Genomic DNA, 21296 nt, shown 5'->3' with positions numbered 1-21296 from the left:
TGGATGCAGATGGACGGATGGATGGATGGGATAGATGGACAGATAGATGGATAGATGGATGGATGGATGGATGGATAGATGGACAGATGGATGGATAGATGGATGGATAGATGGACAGATGGATGGATAGATGGATGGATCTATTGATAGGATGGATAGATTGGATAGATGGATATAATTTAGATGGATGAGATGGACAGATGGATGGATGACTGGATGGATTAGATGGACAGATGGATAGGATGTGGATGGATAGATGGATGGATAGATGGACAGATGGATAGATGGAGGATAGATGGATAGATGGATGGATAGATGGATGGATAGATGGACAGATGGATGGATAGATGGATGGATAGATGGACAGATGGATGGATAGATGGATGGATAGATGGACAGATGGATAGATGGATAGATAGATGGATGGACAGATAGATGGATGGATGGATGGACAGATGGATAGATGGACAGATGGATGGATGGATAGATGGACAGATGGATGGATAGATGGATGGATAGATGGACGGATGGATGGATGGATGGATAGATGGACGGATAGATGGATGGATAGATGGACAGATGGATGGATAGATGGACAGATGGATGGATGGATGGATGGATGGATAGATGGACAGATGGATGGATAGATGGATGGATAGATGGATAGATGGATGGATAGATGGATGGATAGATGGACAGATGGATGGATAGATGGACAGATAGATGGATAGATGGATGGATAGATGGATGGATAGATGGACAGATGGATGGATAGATGGATGGATAGATGGACAGATAGATGGATGATGGATGGATGGACAGATGGATAGATGGATAGATAGATGGATGGACAGATAGATGGATAGATAGATGGATGATGGATGGATGGACAGATGGATAGATGGATAGATAGATGGATGGATAGATGGACGGATAGATGGATAGATGGGCGGATAGATAGATATTATTTTAGGGGTTTTACCCTTTTTTCTTCTCCGTCTCTCCTCGAGAAGTGTCACACACAGTGTCGGGCTGTCGATAAAAAGGCTATTTGCAGCTCCACCGAAGCTTTTACTCTCCAGCCATAGTAGACAAACAGCCAAACACAGCAGCAAGCTAATGATTATGCTTGTGTTCAGAATGGGAGGAAAACACTGTAGTGCAGCCTTTTTTCTCTCACTCTTTGTTATTTTCTTATTCTCTCTTCCCTTCAGCCTCTTTGCTTTCTCCTCGTCTTTCTATCCCGTCTTTGGGTCGAGTGCAGAGAAAGAAGGTGAATTTGAAAAAAAAAAAACCCTGAGTGAGTGATTGTGTGTAGAGGAAGCAGTCACACGCAGATACACACCGCACGCGCACAGGCATCGTGACGGCGTCGGTACGATGGCTGTGCTGACTAAGTGTAGCAAAAACATGGAGAGCAGCAGAATGAGGTGTCAGCATTCAGAATGATTAGGGCTGTTTAGTCTAGAGCTGTGTGCATGTGTGTGTGTGTTCATTTGTATCCATAGCCATTAGCAGCCATGATGAAATGGCAGTCTCATTTGCAGTTAAGCCCCATACCACAGAATGATGGCAGTAATGCCTTAAACTGTAAACAACCACATCCTGCTGCATTACTACACAGCACTGTCACAAATCATAAAATACATTAAACTGGGATCCAGTTAATGAATAAAATGCAAATAGCACGCAGAAAGCCATACATGTGGTGTCATGTTGTGGTAAGAAGAGTAATGATGTGTCGGTTTAAAGGCTGCTAATTTATCTTTTATTACAACCCATTAGTGTGAAATGAATTACCGAGTTTACATCGGTATCATAACCAGCACAACTTTTTGGCCTCTTTCAGATTTTTCAGGGAACTACCTTCATCTCGATGCCGGAAGCCACACCCTGCGCAAGAAAGCCCGGCTGCTGAGCCCCGAAGTGGGGCCAGAGCAAGGCCCGCTCTGCCTCCAGTTCTACTACCAGCTCCAGGGAGAGGCACAGGGCAGCCTGAGGGTCCTGCTGAGGGACAACGACCAGGGAGAGACCCTGTTATGGGCATTAAAAGGTGACCAAGGCAGTCACTGGAAAGAGGGGCGCACCATCCTTCCTCGAAGCCCCAGAGAATATCAGGTAGATAACCGCTGAGTGTTAGCGTGTTTATGAATCCCTGAATTAAGAAGCTAACACATAAGCTGAGCTGTAATCACCTGTATGTCACTTTCTCTGGTGTAGGTGGTGTTTGAGGGGTTTTTTGAACACCCGACAAGAGGACATATCAGAATAGACAACATCCACATGAGCAGCAGCGCTGACCTGGAGCAGTGTGCACGTAAGTCCCATTCACCTGTTGGCACCTTCATTAATATGCTGGTCAGTGTTTCCGTCTGTCAGCTATCACTCTCTCCCTGCTTCACACCGGAACATTTATTCTGTGTTTTCGCCAGAGAGCGAGAGTGATGGGGGAGAAAAAAATCATAATATTTCTCATTTACACACACACACATCAAAAAAGTGAAGCGCAAAAAAAGAAAGTAGGTCACAACTGCCCTTCGGGCATGGATCCTTCACTATCTTTTATTATATCTCCCACTATCTCCTAGTCTTTCCCTGTACCACCCCATCCTGCTGTTTCCTTATTTGCTCTCGTTTATCCATCTCCAGCATTATCTTCCATTCAGTCTCTGCAGTCGAGCACTGAAAATAACGTGCGTGCTTGTGCTTGATTACTGGAGAGACTCTCTACTCTGGAGCAGAGAGACAGTAGTTAACCAATGAGGCTGCTATCAGCGACTGCTGTCGGCTCACTTGTAACAATTTGCTTTGCAGAGAAAAAAGGGCAAATTTCCATGCGCTCCACACGCTGGGTTAAGTTTGAAGTCCTTCATATTTCCTGATTTCACAAAAATGCATGTGAGCCTTGGTTCAGAAACAACTTTGTTTTTATTGTAAAAAGATTTAAAGGCAGAAATGAGTCGTATTATGGACTTTAGGACCAGTCAGAATATATTTGCCTTTAGTGCTGTAGTGCATTAGTACACCTTTAAGTCAAATGTTTCTGTGAGTCAAAGACGCTAGTTTTCTCACTACCGCTTCTTTATCTGTGCTGTAACTAGTTTTCCCTTCTTTTTCCGTTCTGTCGCTCTTTCTCACTTCCATAAAAGATGCCACGTCCTCCAGCAAATAATAAACAGCAGTAAAATTCAGTCCGTCTTCCCACGACCCCTTAACTTACCTCCACCCTTCCTCTTCATTCCTCAATTTCCCTTCTCGTCACTCTGCCCCTCACCCTTTTCACCCTGTTTTCCGTCTGTCTTTTTCTTCTGCCGTTAAAATCCCAAAGGAAAGAAAGAGGACGAAAACGCTGTAGAAAAAAACTTTTAAAAAAAGAGCAATCGGGGAGAGAGGGAGAATGACAAAGCAAAGAGAAGGTGAGAAATGACAGACATAACAAGAGCCACTTTCCCTCTTCCCTCCCTCTTGTCTGGCTCTCTTTATTTTCTTTCCATTTTGTAAAAATAACTGTCATCCTGGAGGATATATGGGCCTTTGGAGTCTTAAACTACCTCTGAACTCGACAAAGCTTTATTGAGTTACAAACGCCTTAACCAGGACTGCGGTGCAATTTTGCAACTCTATTAAAAAACATTTGTGTTGACATTCATTAAAACTATCAGCACCATATAAATGTAATCATATATAATATAAGCTGAGGACATCTGTTGTTATTTTATTGCATTTCATATTGTGAAGGAAGCTTCCAACGCCATGGGCGACACACATCCTTTCACATTTACTCTTGCTCCTTGTCTAACTTAGCTTCACTAACATTTGTTTTTCCTTTCTTTTCCAGAGCCTTTGCATGCTTTACTTCCTGGCCTGAAAAGTAAGTTCTACTTCACGTGCATTTGTACTTCCTGTGCCAACATGTCTGTGCTTCCTGCTTTGTTGCTTAGCTCAGCTTGCAGCACTGCAAACCCTGTTAGTGCCTTATTACCATACAGGCTTCCACAGCACACACTGTTAACTAGATAGGGGGTAAAGGTATTACTGTGCATCACTGCACATGTGCAGTACTTCTTGTAGTAGCACATGTACAAAACCAGAGTGGAGTGGGCTTTGTGAGGGGACAGGTTTGCAGGATGGATCCACTGCATTTTTCTGGCATGACTCCTTGCATGCTGGGCTGAAACACTTGATTTTGTAGTTTTTTTTGGAGTAAAAAGAGATTTTCTTGCCTTCACACAAACAAACACGCACATGCATACATACTGCAACAGTAACACTTGACTAGCAACAATGTGCAGCTGTAACAGAGGGTGTTTCAAATATGAGCAGTGCACTGAACCATATTTGTTACAGTTTTTAATTCTTACTCAGGTTGTGTTTCATTTTATACCATAAACAATTTCTCAGATGATGTAGGGATGAGGGTTAAATCACAGGGTCAGGGTTAAATTGCTGCTTCTGGTCTGTTTCTTTGGTGTCAGTGAAATTGCAGAGCTTTTTATCAGTCCATCCATATTTGTCTTCATAATCAGTCTTTCCCATCATAGTTTCCTTTATCCTGATTCAATTTCAACAGCTTAGCATCCTCTTTCCCTGCACATCCAGCTGCTCCTGGTCCACACTCATTTACGTCTCATTTTGTCTTTCCTTCTCCTTTCCCTGCCGTCCCCTCTCCTCTGGTCCCTGATCCCCCTTACATGAAATGCAGAGCACATCACACTCAACTTTCCTTTTCTCTCTCTCATTCATCCAGAAATAGGCCAGTCTGAAAAACGATAAAAAGTCTTAGAGCAATTGTGCTACTGGATCTCTTGTTTTCGAAGTCTGGGTTGGGACCTAAACCACGAGCTGTTTGTGCTTTTGTTTAGACGCCCACAAAATACACATACTGGTCTCTTTGAAGACTTGCATATAGAAACTGGACTTCAGTTTCTACCTCATGCTAACAAAACTTTTGACCACTTGGAGAATATAAAGGCTTTTTGGTGATTTGGTTCATGGAAGGCTGAGGCTTAAACCAGAGGACTCTGCTTTTATTTTGCTAGTTTCCTCAAATATTTCTGTTTGTGTGTGTGTGCGTGTGCGTGTGTGAAAACTATGAACACATAGTGTGAACTCTGAGAAGCACTTCTTGTTGTCCGGCACATTAAGCTGAATGAAAACACAAAGACATCCAAGCACCAGTGAAACCCAGGAGACAAGTTCAGAAAACTCACATCATCTGACTCATACCCCGAGTATTTGACCTAATCCTCGCTTTATCTTAAACTGTCATGTGACTCCCAGCACGACAACGCTGCTGGTTCTGACAAACACCATGTTTCTTGATCCTGACCCCCAGAAAGAAGGATTAAATTTCTCCTTTTAAGAAGTGATCTCAGCCCCTTTAGGGTTTCTCTCTGGGTGAGCAGATAAAGTTACACCTCAGGTGTTGTTTATTCTTCTTAGTGTCTCGATGTGAGACAAACAAAGCGTAGTTGTTTTTGACAGTTTTAAAGTTGACCGTGAGAAATATTCATGCTGTCACGGAAAGCTTCTGTTAAAAGGAGGCAGTGACGAAGGCTTAATCTGAATTTCTAAATTGATTTTAAGGAAAACAGGAAACCCCGGCACAACCAAAATGATTGCACTATATGAACTTACAGTCTTGTTACCTTCGACACTGTTGCAGCTCTGAGACCACCAGCAGTCAGATGCCATCTTCAAAGAAACTTTGGTGCATGGAGATGGTGGAAAAAACGATAATAAGACTGAGTCGGCAATTACATTAAATCTGTTTGTGATAATACAGATGATCACAGTGATTACCTGTGATGACATAAGCTGTTGTTGTTTACATATACAGCATCCAGACAGAAACTCAAAAACAGAAATTCCTCCATTCACAGTGGCGTAGTCGCTGCAGGGCGGCATCGGCAACCTTTTAAAAAGATATACAAGTAGAATAAAACCAGATGGCAGCCAGTGGAGTCGAGTCCCTAATGCAAAGACACAAACTGCAGACAACTTGTGCTCATCAGTGGAGGCTGACCTGGATTGCAATGTGTTGGCAATATGTCTGCATTCATAAATAAGACAGCAAATATCAGCAAACATTTACCAGTCATTCGCAGAGTAACTGCAGTCGCTACAAGTCAGTGATTGTTTGATTGGTTGCCCCCTGCCAGGTGACCTGTGGGTACTGCTGCAAGCAGTCGCCAGATGCAAAAACACTCAGTGCACTCATAAGCAACCAGCGATTTTCCTAAACGCCTCAGTCGGCTCCGTGAAGGCGACGCCGCGGTGTCAGGCGCTGTCAGGTTGTCCATCTGTGCCAGTCCGGTGATTTGATACCTCAAATTTGTGTCTTGAACTCAAAGGTTAACTGATTATATGTTGGTGGTCAAAGGTCAAGATCACCTTACAAACCAAGCTTTTGGCCATGACTTCAGAGGTCACACGCTAATTATTGCAAAATGTCACACAAAGGTCTAATGGGATAAAATGACAAAGTGGCGATACTTTATATCCAAAAGGACAAAGGTCAGCTTCACTGCGACATCATAATGTTGTGCAAAAACACTTTTGTGGTCATTACATGGCAACCATAACTCAGGAACAGAAGGGGAGATGGTGACAAATCGCATTTGGTCAGACGCTGATTTGGCAGCACTCATATTTGATTCGTAGAGCGTTCACTACACATTATAGTCCAGACAGACGGCAAGTTTTTTACTATAAAATCTTCCCGGTGGATTAAAACGTACAGTAAAAATATACATACATATATTTAGAAAAAGTTTGATGTTAAGAAGACGCTCGCAGAAACATTTGAAAGTGTCTGTTGGAAGCTATCGGTTGATTATTGCACACACACTCGTGCGTCTACACAGAGAAAAGGGGCTTACTCTGGTTTTCTGTTTTGTTTGTGAAGTGAGAGGCCGGCTTTGATGCTAATTAAGTGATTCAGAAGCTGTAGTTACCAAACATCCCTTGAAAGCTACACGTTTTAGCTTTAGCAGCCGTTCCCCTTTGCTACCTCAAAAAGCAAAGTAACGGTCAACTTTTTCAGCCCTGGAAATTATTTGTCAGTTAATCCACCGGTGGGAAGACTCTCCGTGCAGCGCAGCTTTACAATCACAGCCAATTTTAAACCCTTAAAGAGTGCGTCTGAACTTCAAAAAAAGACTAAATTAAGCTTACTGGTTCCGTGAGGTTTTGTATCCTGCTTTGCAACTCTCCTCCATCTCTTATTTCAGCTCTTTTTTCTCCTTCTCTCTCATCCCATCTAGTCCTCGCTCGCCTCAGTTCTATTTCCTCTTTTTTCCTTCCTGTCTTTCTTGCTCATGCACCGTCTTTCCTTTATTCTCCCCCTTTCCTTTCTCTCTCTCTCTCTTCTATAACCTCTCTCTCAGCGGGTTTCTTTCACTGCGAGTTGACAGAGTATTGAACTTTCAGACAAACCCTTTAATGCAGGATTAAAGATATCATGGCAGGATTAGCGCCCTGCCTTCTCTTCCCCACCCTTGCACCCTCTCTCCTCTCACTTTCTACCACCCCTCTCTATTTCACTCCATTCTTTCCTCCAATAATGCCTTCTTTCTTATCCTTTCTCTGCCTCTGTAATTTCCCCCTCTCCCTCTCCATCTCTTTCTCTCCGCACTCAACTTCGGTCTGATCTTGCCCCGATAAAAATGCCGCATCCCAGCAAATACACCCACTTAACACTCCCCGCCCTTTGTTCAAGTCGCCCAAGCACTGCATAATCAAGGCTTTGCATTCTCTGATCCAATCTGAACGCATGGCATGGGCCTTTGCGTGTCAATGTGCAGCTAATGCTTGTGATGTTTGCATAAATCAAAAAAAGAGAGAGAAGAGTTACAGTAAGTTAAATATTTTATAAGAAATGAAGCCTTTAATTGGTTGTTTAAATATTAACACACAGCAAAATGTTAAAGCTAAAGTGGTTTTTGCCTGATTTATTTTCTTACCTTTAAATAGCGGCGAGCACGAGAGTTTCGGCACACTGCGCTGTAGAGTAAATGACCCCTGCTTCTGTTGTTAGGTCTGTCAAGCTCTTTGTTCTCTCCAAGTTTACAATGATTTTAGGCAAACGCTATAATAAATTAGCTCTAATTAAAGCTGAATAAGCAAAAATGTTCTGCTTCAGTCCTCAGAAGACTTTGAATGCTCCTAGTTTTCGTAATGAATTCTTTTAAAGTGCTGCAAAACATATTTTAAATATGGATATAATAAGCTAAATTTCCCCTTACAAACAGTCTGGATTCTCACACCTTAATTATAGATGTGAAAGATGTGCAAATAAAGAAGATATAAAATGCTGCCATCTTTTTTAAGAAGGTATTTCGGCCACATTCAGAAGCCTTTTCAGGGTCCAGGTGGAAAATTCTGTCCAAGTAGAATTAGGAACGAAACCACAAATTAGAGTCCAACTAAACAGTCATTCTAGTTTTAATATTGTTAATTATGATAAGGAGGCTTTTCTAACATAAACGACATACGTGAGCTGATAGCCAAACTAATATATTTAGTTTATTACCAGAACAAAGTGTGTTTGCCTTGAATAAAACTCATTATTATTAATAGGAAAGTTAGCCAAGCATGTTAGTGTTGCAGTTTGAAGTTATAATGTTTGAAAAAGTGTCACTTTTACTGCAGCAGCATGCTTCAGTGTGTGGAGATGCTCAGAGCTTGACAGACCTGCCATGCTCACTCACACTCTGACAGGGGTGAAGTGAACATAGGTCTCTAAATCTGAACTCTTTAATGCAGTCTGCATGCCTGCCTTGCTCATCTACTGAGCCAACCAGTAATGTGTCCTCCTGCCCTCCAGGGGGTGCCATATCTGGAATGGAGCCCACAGTAGACACAGTGGTGGTGCAGCCAGTCCCTGCCTTCTGGTACTATGTGTTGGCGGGAGGCGGTGCCCTCTTGGTGCTGGTCAGTATAACCGTGCTGGTGATACTGTGCTGCCACCGGTACCACTGGGCGACCAAGAAGACCAGCAGTAGTCATCATCATTCGGTGACGTACCGCAACAACCAACTGCCATATCAGCAAGGTCGCCAAAACTGGTACCAGAGCCAAAACCCAGGCTGTAATCTGATCCATAGCCCTAACGAAAACAACCTGAACCCAAGCACCGGGCCGAGTCTGGAACCCATGCTCACCATATCACTGGAGAAAGAGGACAGCTACGATTCCCAGTGTTGAAAAGGCCCATCTGATTTAATAGTATGTTTTTTTTAAATGAAGCGATCAAGGGGTGTGAAAAGAAGCCGTATTCAGCATAATCACTGCTCTTCACTGATGAGGATCTGCTCAGAGGCACTCCAGTGCACGTTGCTGACGGCTGATCTAATTAACTGATCGGCGTACACTAAACTGGTAGAAAGAAGTCCTGACATTAAACTGTACCCCTGAAGAGCAGATGACAGAGCTTCGGTTGTATTTCTGATGGCTGAAGAGGGCCTGATAACGACACTGTGGGGCAATTTTTTTGATGTCGAGCGTAGACTGGCTTCTATACCTGAACCCTGAAAGCGAGCTGGATTATGACCACAGTAAATCACAGTAAAGGTAGTATGAATAACAGGCTGTGGATGACACACACTGCATTTACATGCAGCGTACAATGTCAGGGTTGTAACAGCATATCCCCCACCTTCAGTAAATGTCAGAGCAGGATCTGTCTGTCTGCCCCGCTCTGATCTGCAGCTTGGACATTGCCTGTCTCCAGATACCCGTCAGACAGAGGAAGGATTTACACACAGGTAGAAAAGACACGCTGTGTTTGTGTGCAGCATTAAGAGTGATGGCTGCTTCTCCGGGACTGAATGAAGCCCAATTTTATTTGCCCACGTGTGTTTGCGAGACTGAGATAGTGGCAGAGACAGATTAATAACAAAAAAACAGGAAGAATTAGTGTTGCCCGTCCAGCTGTGACAGATAGACAGCTGCACATGCACCCTGCAGCTCTGAGACGGCTTACGTCGCATCACATCAGCTGAAACACGCGCACCAATATATGCACGGACACTTCTGAGATTTTCAAGTCTCACATGTTACTTTGAGTGTGTTTTTCATTACATTCTGGATATGCCTTTTTAAAAAACGTGCTTTAAACCTATAACCTCCGATATGAGGTAGTGCCTCTGTGTCCAGTAAGAGTCTGAATGGATGCAGTTTGACTCTACAGTTTGTTGCCTGGATCTCGTGGATAATCTGATGCCTGTGTCTGTCAATGTTCAAACTAAACACCCGTGTATGTCTTGCACACATTAGGTTGGGTGAATGAAACAAAAAGAAAAGAAGTACTATCGTGCATCATTTGAATGTGGAATATTGTTTTTCTTAAATCTCTGCAAATACAACAATCTACAAACAGTCTTTACTTTCTGCACATAATTACCAAGGCCTTTTTTGTTTCTAACACATCCAACACTGGTATCCAGTCCGATAAATGAGACCAAACTTGCTTTGATAAAGAGCATTTTACAACTGAAGCCTTTTGGAAAATCATTTATCTGCTTAAAGACTGCCGACTGATTCTAGAGCAGCAACAATGTAACTTTTTATTTATGTATTTTCTGTTAGGGGTGTAACGATTCTCCAGATCCACGGTACAGTTCATGTTTCTTTTGAATTAACGAGAAAAAGCAGCAAACAGGTTTTTGACACGATTACCTACCTTCACAGGACATCATTGGACGGGAGGATTAGGGCCACTGAGGAAAATACTTTTGAGTCGTCACTTTTTCATCTTCAGTGGCCCTAATCCTCTCCTGTAGGTAACAGCTGCTTTTAATCAGCTCCACATGACCAGCTATCATAAGCAATACAAAGTCATGTCTATTTAGCACATCATTACAGGACGCAAAATCTGTCTGTCAGCTGCTAATATTCATCCCATATTTGCAAACGCATGCTGTTTATACTAACACAAAAATGCTCCAGTAAACAGACGCTCATTTAAACTGGATTTTACAGCAAAGCTTGGCTAATGTACCAGACGTGACCCTGCAGTTAGTCTGCCATGGCTGTCACGTATGGTCTGTCTGTATTTACAGTCTTGCACTGAGTTGATGCTTTTAACTTTTACATCATCTCCATATCGTATCAATAACAAGATGAGAGCGCAGCGGCGGTGAGGTCTAACGAACGAGGCCGTGGATGTATCGCAAATTTAGTGTCTGCTTCTGAACTGTTACACCCCTAATCGGCATCTGTCACTCACTGCAATGATGGTCTGTGTAGTGGATAGAAAAAGTCGACACACCTGTTAAAATGTCAGGTTTTATTGAGACCGAGATAAATAATTTCCAACATTTTCCATCTTTAATGTGACCGACAGTTTATCCTGTACAGTTCACATGGAAAACAAACTAAAATCTAAAAGGAGGGAAATCTCACATTTAAAGTAAGCTGGTTGCATTACACAGCATTTTGGAGGTAGTACTCCGTCAGCATGGCACATCGTAAATTAACATTATTGACCCTTTCCAAACTGGTTGTGAGGGTGTCGCCTGTGCACAGCCCTCCTCAGGTCACCCCACAGGTTTTCTTTTGGGTTCAGCTTTTCTGGTGATGATATTTTTGATGACTTGGGGAAATTCATATCGATCTAGAACTTTCTAGCAGACACCTGAAGGTTTTGCACCAACGTTGGTTGGTATTTGAGACTTGTTCCCTGCACCTTGACTACTATTTATTTAAGTTCTCCAGTGCCAGCTGAAGAAAAACAGCTCCAAACCATGATGCTGCCATCACCGTGCTTCACAGTGGGTCTGGTGGTGTTTTGGTGATGGGCACTTTCTGGACTGTGGCCACAGAATTCAGACCGTAGAACATTTTCCCACACGCTTATGGAAGAAGTGAAGGATGCAGAGATTGTTGTCACGTGTGGTTAACGTCGCGGTCAGCCTCTTGGCAACCTCCCTGACCACTTTGGAGGGGCACCCGGTCTCTTTTAGTCAGTAACAAAGTGTTAACTAAGCAAGTGTCAGAAAAGTCGTGTTAGACCAGCTGAACTTTATTTGATTGTAGTCAGAATCTCTTTAACCGATGGCAGGTGTGTGCTGACTACTGTTTGGCATGATTTTGAATGTCATTGGTTAATTTTCTATGCAAACCAGTTATAAAAGGACGTGCAACCACATTATTTCATTATTTATTTATTTATTTATTCCCTCCGAAACGTTAACAGTTTGTTTTTAAATTGAACTATACAAGTTACAAGTCATATTAAAGAAAGCTCTCACCCCCCAACCGGTCACGGCAGATGGCCCCGCCCCTCCCCGAGCCTGGTTCTGCCGGAGGTAACTTCCTGTTAAAAGGGAGTTTTTCCTTCCCATTGTCGCCAGGTGCTTGGTTATAGGGGGTGTCTGATTGTTGGGGTTTTCTCTGTAGGTCTTTATTTTTGACTATAAAGACCTTGATGTGACTATTGTTTGAATACTAACAACATTGAAATGAATTGAATGTTTCATCTTGGTCTTACTTGGCATTTTAACAGGACTGCTTTCATAAGTTTGATTGTGTATTTAATCAGCAAGTGTAACATGATGCATTTCTGATTAGCGGGTTCATATTTTTGCAGTGTAGAGAACATGAGCACTTTTCTTCTTAATTTACTTACATCTACTGTGAATCTTTTCATAAATTGATTAATGTTCTTTCTGTCCTTCGGTGTTGCTGGTGCACACTAGTCACACTATAGTTGTTTTTATACTTGCTGACTAAAAATTATATTGATTCTGCACACTGGGATGAAAAAAACTATTCGGTGTCATTTAGTGTTTTGAAAGCTTTGAAAGCTCTTTTAAAGCTTCTAGTTTGAATAAGATAGGAGCTCATAATAAAGCAAATCTAAAGTGTTAACGTGTTTTATGAAGAATGCTCACATGATGTCAGAAAAAATCTATCTAGATTGTGAAGCTGACGGTGTATCAGAGTGGACTTCACAGCATCTCTACCCCCTACATCATTTTGTTCATGCCCAAATCCCTGAGCCTTTTTATCAAAACCCACTTGTTCCTGTTCTTCTCTTTCCCTTCATTGCAAATCCTCCCAGTGAAAAACACAGGAGAGAAAATGAGAGGCAGAAATGGAGGGGAGCAAAATCTCTCAGAGGAGAAGGGCCCATTAAGCGAGCCCCCTTTTTCTCCAAAGAATGTGCCCAGAGATGGAGGGAGATGAAAGAAGTAAAAGGAAAAAAACGCTCTCTATACTTTCTAAAGATAGATCTTTCTTTTACTCTAAGAGGGAGGCTAACAGGGAGGCAGGTTGTGGTTTGGATTGAAGGAAAGAGAGAATAGATGGAGGAGGGCAGGTTGTTTCAAACACAAAAGCAGATGAAAGAAGTCTTTTGGCAGAATAGACAGCGTGATGAAGCCTCACTGCACTGCACACACACACAGACGAGCAAACGCCATCTAACCACCGCAGACCTCTATTAGCCAAGAACCCAGATTTGCAGCAAGCTCTCAAAACACCGTTATCAAAATCATTGTTTCATGCATTTTTTTCCACACTGCAGATATTCCCCATATTGGCTTATTTCATCATGCTGCATCTTATAAAATGCTGTTTTGTGCCTTAGTCAACAAGTATTTTAGTTATTTTGTGCTTGCATATCCATTTCCAGTGTGCCGAGCCCCTCTCCCTTCCATATCAATCGACTCGCGTATGATTTACACATTATATGACTCATTCTAGCAGCCTTGTGCCATAACCCAATCAATGTGGGGCTGGATTCAAATAGAGGAATGATATACGGGTGTATTTATGTTGTGCTACCCGTGCACTTTTCCCCTGCACTCTCTCTCACTCTCTATCGAACTTTTGCAAGTTTCTGGCGTCTTTTCATGCGGCCCTTATAAATCAGCCTCCCTCCCTCCCTCTCCCTTCTCCATCACAGACTACTTTGAAGCCTTTTAATAATTCTAATTAGATAATGGAGCTGATTGCATTCATAAAGCCCTGCGGTAAGCATTTCTAGCCCTGAGGCCATCTCTATTTTTTCTCTCTTTCCTCCTCCTCCTGTGGAAATATTATCGTACAAGCACTCTAACAGGTCCTCGGGCCCCTCTGGAACAGCGAATGGTGCCAAAGAGCCATCCCTGTCTCTTCCTGAATAAAAAAGATCCTTTTTTATTTTTCTCTTTACTAATTGGAGAAGGGAGATAAAATGGGGCTACGGGGAGTTTTAATCTCCTTTCAGATCCATGCGATGATTCTTCTCAGGATCCTCGCCCGAGGGCTTTCAGCCAGGATCATTAGAAAGCGTTCAGCAGTCATCCAAAGAGCGTCCAAACCTCTGGTTTTTATCCTGATTTTTTCTTCTTATCTTTCTTTAAGTGATTTAATGTTTTGTCAATGCTTGCAGTGAAAAAGGAGAATTTAGAGCGTGGAGGGTCTGTAGTCAGGCAGCAGATTTACAGACGTGTCGTCTTTTGCATTTCAGTAGGAACCTTTAAAACATAATTACAGCACGGCTACCGGGTTCATTAACTTCTGAATAACTGCACTGTTTTTACATCTAATTACACGAGAGTATTAATTCATTAAAGTCTGCTGCCGACGCTCTCTTTAATCACTTTTTAGTTTTGCAACCTTTCATGCTTTCAGCTTGATTGTAAATTTAGATACAACCACGCGTTGAGATTTTATCTTACTCTAGTGTATAGCTTTGTTTTTTATTTCTTAATGAATTAAATGTTTCTTCTGTAAATCTGTTGGAAGCAGAGCAGCTTGATGATTTTGAAACACGGCCTCAGATGAAGCTGAGTGTAGTTCACTCGCTCCGCCTGAATAAAATCAGCCTTGAGGCTGTAAACTTCTTCATCCCCGGCCTAAGCCACATTGCTGTTATATTGCTTTTGTGCACTTTCTCTGCCTCTGTCAAGATTTGATGGTTGTCTTTCAATGTCATGCACTTTGAGGACATTAAATATTGATGTCAGTCAAATAACTACATTTAGAAACGCTCCACTGTTTGCTTAATTGAATGCACTCAATTAGCATAGGATTTGTTTGTCGTTTTAATATTTGAAATGAAATTAAAATTTGGTTAATTCCTTTAGTTTGTTCTCTAATTGGGTTTGGAAAATCAATTTTTAGAAAACAGTCTTTCGTTTAAACTCAGTTCTACGACATTCATGAGCGAATAGTGCAGCAGGTGTCATTTAAAGGAATTCATCTGTAAGCTTTGAAGAAAATATGCAAAGTTTGTAAATGCAGTTTATTGAAGGTGTAATCGCAAGATGCCAAAACTGTCTCACAGACGAACAACTTTATCTAATTGAGGAAATGAAGCTTTTTTTCATATGTTCTAAATGAGTTTTTCACCTTTTATCTTCTGAATATCTATTACAGTTTCACTTCATAATGTGTTTTTGATTCCTCTGCTCTGGCAGTAAATGATTATCAGCTGCTCAGATATTGCTCCATTTATTTCTGGGGACTGTAACGTCAATTTCCTTGAATAAAACTGAAGAAGAATCGAGCCCTCAAAACCTCCAAAGCCTTGCACTCTGGCCTGCCTCGAACATTTAAAGTGGTATTTTAGCTTGTTGAATTTCACGGTCTTGGAATAAAAAGAAAATAAACTGTGGTGAATGTGAAGGTAATAAAGGTAATATTTTTCTATGAAACTCTTTTGTGTGCTTTCATTTTTTAAAATTCAGCCTCCACTCGTGTCTTTCTTTTCATTTCTAAGCAAATAAAAAAAGAGCACTGATGCTTATCACATAATGGAAGTTGCTGGCTTTACGCAGGTAGTCTGGGAGAAGAGTTCAGTAAGACTGGATGTTGTTTTTCGCCGATAGACCGAGCGCGGAACAAAACAGTTTGGATGGAGGAGCTTTCTTCCCTGATCTCTTCAGAAAGTTTAAACTCTTTGAGCTGTTTGATACCCATCTACAAATGCAGCGTAGACACGGAGCGACGTTATCGCGGCGGGACTCTCGAGTAGCTCCAGACGGTTTAGATTAATACTGTTATTCTTTCTGTCTCTTTAACAGATCCCAGGCCAATAGATTTTGAAAAAGATCCTGTTTTCAACCACAAGCCCCCCATCAACGAAGGTGAGGTTATCCTCCTCTCTCCTCGCAGCCTCGGGCTATACTGGCTGTTTTACAAGTCTCACCCAAAGACAAGTGAAATTGCTCTTTAAGGACAGGCGTGCCTATGGCTCCTCCAGAAAAGAGCCCGTGGCAACGGTGACAGACAATCTCTGCTGTGTGCAAAGAAAGGAGACGAGTGTGAGCGAGCTGGCAAAAGCGCATGTCTGCGTGTGCATACGTTGTGCGTTCTTCCTCGTCCTCCTCCTCTTTCATGTTCCACGGCAGACAAAGTGAGACAGACAGCTTCCTTCTGGGCACCGAGAAAAACATCTGTCTGTAACAATCACAGATTACATGTGTGTGTGTGCCCACTGCTCCTTGTTTCTTTCAGCCCCTTGACAGAAACAAGACGAGAGTACTCAGCTTTTAGCTCGCTAAACAAGTCTGTTTACTGTCTGTTTACAGCTTTCCTGCTTGTCTGCAGTGTGTGCTTCCATAAAACACTCCAAATGCAGCACTTAATTGTGGATTGGCTCGTTCGTGTGTACACATTCATTATTCGGATTAGCCCGATTGCCTTACTAAGTAGGAGTGCACACTTCAGCCCTCACCACATGCACCAGATCGTACCTTTAGAGTAATTAATTGCATTACGTTTTCCAAAGTTGCTAATCAATAACAACTGTGGTCTTGAATACATCAGCTTGCTAAGATTTCCTATTTTCTCTCCAGACTATGTGTTCCCAGGGTGGCCATCCTCCTTCTCCACCCCCTCCTCCAACATGGACCCCCCCTCCGTCACCTTGGTGTCAGAGAAGGACAAGGACAACGCCTGGCTGTACACGCTCGACCCGATCCTCCTCACCATCATCGTGATGAGCTCGTTAGGCGTCCTGCTGGGAGCGGTGTGCGCGGGATTCCTCCTCTACTGCACGTGCTCCTACAGCGGGCTCTCCTCGCGCTCCTCCACGACACTGGAGAACTACAACTTTGAGCTGTACGACGGGATCAAGCATAAAGTTAAGATGAACCAGCAGAGGTGCTGCTCAGAGGCATGAGGACTCAGAGGGGAACTCTGGAGAGTGATGGTGGGGGAAGACGCGAGCCCCCGCAAGTCATCTTGTTCTCAGACAATTTGAAAACGAAGCACTATCTGTAATCTCGACCCCCGTGTCCCCTACCTAATGCCCCGCTAACCCCTTGCTCTGATGTCTAACGGGGTGAACCCGGAGTTTCCCCGATTGTCTATGTGCCAGTGGGAACTTGTGATCTTTATCTCCCCTACATGCTACGAGGCCTAAACTAGGGGAACATGTGACCCCCGTCTCCCCCCGCCTATAGTCCATTTTCTCCTCTGCCTGCAGGAGACAGCCTGCTCGATTCTAAAAGCCTGTGATTGAATGAAGGAATGAAAAAAAAAAAAGAGTATTAATGATTGATCTACCATTGAATATTACCCACGAGCCACTGGGACGACATCGAGAAGAATGGACCACAGCACCTGTGACAGTCTGGACATTTGGACTACAAATGGCAGCACAGTCTGGGCTAAAGTGTTGGGATTCTTGATGAAGAAAGGAATTTGATGATCCGCCCTCGTGACTGACGCAGACGTGAAACTTCAGCGCGAACAGCAGAAGCATGTTCCACAGGGCACCAGTGGGTCGGTTCAGTGGGTCATTTTTGACTGAAATCAACACATATCAAGTGAATGCCTAACCCCCCCCCAAAAAAAAGTTTAAAAAGATATTGAACCACACAACTCAAATGATCTAGATTTCTAATGGCAAAGAAGGAAAGGAGTATGAAAAAGGACATTTTCTTTTCTTTTTTTTGGTTTGTTTCTGAAAGTGTTGGATATGAGTTCTGTGAGTTTTTAACGTCCATTAGCCTGCCATGTGGCGCTCGCTCGCTCCTTTGTCTGCCCCGGTCTGCGCTTCGTGAAACCAGTGGCATAGAAGAGTAATGGTGACTGTTTTTGTTCTGTTTTAGACTTGTGTCTCTTTGGGAAAAAAAGGTAAAGAAAAGCCAGCTTCAGTTCGTAGCCGCCCTGTAGAGCTCTTATGCCATTTTTTTAGCCTTTTATTTTAGCTTTGTGTTGGACTCCACGGTCTTACGTGTTCTTTCAGTCCTTTACTAGCTATTTTGGCCTATTTTCCATTACAGATTATGAGTCTTTACAAAGAGTAGAGGAAAGATAAAGTAAGGCAGAAAATCAGAGGTTTATCAAAATCTAACATGCTGTTATGGAGTCGTGCTTTAGATTCAGTATTCTAGAGTTTGTTTTTGGTATATATCTCTATTTTTTTGCTTTCCAAACTGTACGATGCCCAAATGATGGACAGACACTGTGTGAAGAAAATGTCAGTGATTGTTTTATTGCAACCTATGGATTGCCAAAGAGCCTTGTATGTGCACGGTAGGGCTGCGGGGATTAAGAGCGATGAGTCGTCACGCCGCTTATCCACCACTCTTAACTTTACCCTTCTAAACAAAGGCCGCTCAAAGATGAAAGGCGAAAGAAAGACTACAGGAGGAGAACGGAAATCGCACCGTCGACTTTTTTGGACACACAATCGAGCCTTAAGCTAACTACAGTATACGCTGTATCGGAGGACAGCCATCGAGGAGGGCCAGTGCTGCTGGAGAGACTGATAAACAGGAGGAGGCACACACACACACACACACACACACAGAGGTAGAGAGGAAGACCGAGGCAAAGACAAATAAATGGTTGTGTTTACATGCAAGTGCCAAATGTGTTATTCAAAAAAAATACCAAGCAATCGATCGTTTAGCCTAAACTGAGCCTTTCTTATAGGTATCTTCGACAGCTGATAGCATCCCAGGTGTGTTTCTGCTGTTGTGTTTCTATTTTGTTTGTATTTCGCAATTGAGTCACAAAATAAAGAAATGTTATTGGTGGCAAAACATTTAGTGAGACTGCAAAAGAAAAAGCAGGTAAACGTGCAAATTCGACAAAAAACACAGGTTTTACTTCGTGATGCAGCCTGTGAAAAGCAGGATAAAGATGCAGCTTCTATCACAGGTTTAATCATTTATGAAAGTGCTGCAAATGAATATCTAACCGAATCAACGCCCAGTAATTTGTTTGACATTTCTAAAAAAGAAACCATGTTTGGTTGGAGTCCTGCCGACTCGAGGTCGGCTTTAATGTTCCCCGAAGTGCTCTAACAAAAAAACACTGATGTTAAAAATATCTGCAAACCTTGTGTTCAGACAGAGAAAAGTTTGGGGAAATATAGATTTTTCTAATGCAAACCTCACTTGTGTTATTTTGTGTATGGAATAAGAAATTACTGAGCATAATTAATATTTTTTAATAGAAGAAAATCCATCCAAAAAGTTTCAACTGGCAACATTAAATCAACTTTAATTAAATTAATATCCAATCCAGTTATTCTGTGCATGTGAGCGTATCCAAAGACTGCGAAAGTAAAGAGCAAACAAAATAAAAGATAGAAGATAGAAGATGAGCGTGAGGAGGACAGGTGGACGATGAGAGACACACACGACTTCAGACTGGAGGACTAAACGCTGAACTCCGCCTCTTTCTTTTACAGATGAAACCTTAATCCTAGGAAGTAGGTTTTGATTTTCTTTTGAATCTGAAATATCACGTTGTTATCTTCTACGGTGTAAACTCAAAGAGCAGAGGAAACGGGGGGGGTGTAGGAGGAGAACGTGTCGCGCTCGGTGCATCTTTGCCTGCAGCCCCTGTTCTTTCTCTCTGTCTTCCTCTCTCCTCTTTCAAGGGCACGCATCGATATAGCCAGGAGGCCTATTAAGGAAAAATAAACAAAGAAGATGAAGGGAATAGTAAAAGGTGTTGAAAGAGAGACGAAGGAAGGGAACAATGGAGGGAGACGGAGAGTTTTCTGTCCATCTAACTGTGTTTTCATTGGACTGTTTTCCAAGTGCCTTGGAGCTCTCTCATTATGTCTCTCTTGCTTGCTCTCTCTCACTCTTTCTCTCTCCCAACTGATATCTTACTCTCTCTGTCTCACACACACACACACACACTGTAAACATGACTAGAGAATATATTGCAACAGTTCTATAGAAACAATGAGACACACACACTCATGAAGTTGTCTCTCCTCCTGCGTGACTTTACTCACTCATTCCTTCTGGAAGTCCACATAGTATTACCTCTTCTGTCTCGATGGACACACACACACACACACTAATGACAGACACACATATGTACACTACATCAACACAAACCTACGGCACTGGCCAGATTATTCAAACTGTTGTTTGTAGACTTTGTACAGAAAAATTTCTTTTTTTAATGTTATTATTATTATTATGATTATTATTATTATTATTTAATAAAGGCTAAACAACATGTAGTCTGGTGTTTTGTGTTTATTTATATTCATATGTATACATTCATATATACATACATAAAAGAAATTTCCATCACATGTGCAAAAGTCTTGAGCCAGCGTCTCTATATTCTCTGTATTTTGCCTTTTCCAAGGATGCAGACTCATTTAAACTGGTCTTGATGGTCCAGGCTCTCTGAAGGGCTGTTAAAGTTTTTCTGTGGGCACTGGCTTTCCCCCCACTCATGTTTAGTCTAGTCCTCCTGCCTGAGCATTTTCAAAAGAATGTCTACTTGCTTGTTAAGACAATTAACTCTGGACTATGAATCATTCAGGGATTTAAAAAACACACCTACGAGATGGGATGAACTGGTGTTTTGTCTACACATAAAACCCAGAAATCTTAGCAAAGAACATATTTGAAATCATATTTTCAGGCACCTAAAAACCTAAAAGTCACGTCCTTAAGAAGCAGGAAAAAAACAGCAAGGACCTGAGATCTGCATTTGGACCTTCAGCTGATCCATCTGCTGTTCACTGAAGCTTCAGCAGAAATCATCTGAGCGGAAAGGCAGCTGTCGAGAAGCCAAGTTACACAAAAACTGGACTCAACTAGTTTGTCATGATTTGCTGCGCAGCTAGTTTTATATTACGAGATCATTCAGAGATTATTAGCATTGCAGCTGACGGCCTGGCTCTCCATCCTTCTCTCCAAATGTAGTTACTCCTGGTGTAAAAACAATAATAATAATAATGTCTCTATTTTGACATTATTAAAGCTTAATTTTGCATATTATGCTAACATTTGTTCATTTTTATTAGGCTCAGCTGCAGCTGATAGGACGTTCACTAGCTCACATGCATTTTATTATTAGGCATTACATCA

General features: G+C 42.2%; 1 protein-coding gene across 6 annotated transcripts in view; it reads left to right on the top strand.

Annotated features, from left to right (window-relative positions):
• Nucleotides 1-20434, top strand: part of LOC120731025 (neuropilin-2-like) — a 90539-nt gene extending 70105 nt beyond the window's left edge. Inside the window, exons 14-18 of one of the 6 annotated variants that reach the window (XM_040027750.1) lie at nt 1850-2118; nt 2221-2317; nt 3839-3871; nt 16017-16079; nt 16791-20434. In XM_040027750.1, coding sequence (XP_039883684.1) covers nt 1850-2118; nt 2221-2317; nt 3839-3871; nt 16017-16079; nt 16791-17116 — 788 coding nt within the window. In that variant the 3' untranslated portion in view covers nt 17117-20434. Of the gene's footprint in view, nt 1-1849; nt 2119-2220; nt 2318-3838; nt 3872-8827; nt 15648-16016; nt 16080-16790 lie in introns of those variants that run through there. The other 5 variants (XM_040027754.1, XM_040027752.1, XM_040027751.1 and 2 more) reach the window with 5 other exon arrangements.
• Nucleotides 20435-21296: the final 862 nt, after the last annotated feature.

Source organism: Simochromis diagramma, unplaced genomic scaffold (assembly GCF_900408965.1).
Source record: "Simochromis diagramma unplaced genomic scaffold, fSimDia1.1 OVJJ01000343.1, whole genome shotgun sequence".
Lineage (NCBI taxonomy): Eukaryota > Metazoa > Chordata > Actinopteri > Cichliformes > Cichlidae > Simochromis > Simochromis diagramma.
This window is presented reverse-complemented; position numbering and strand designations above follow the sequence as displayed.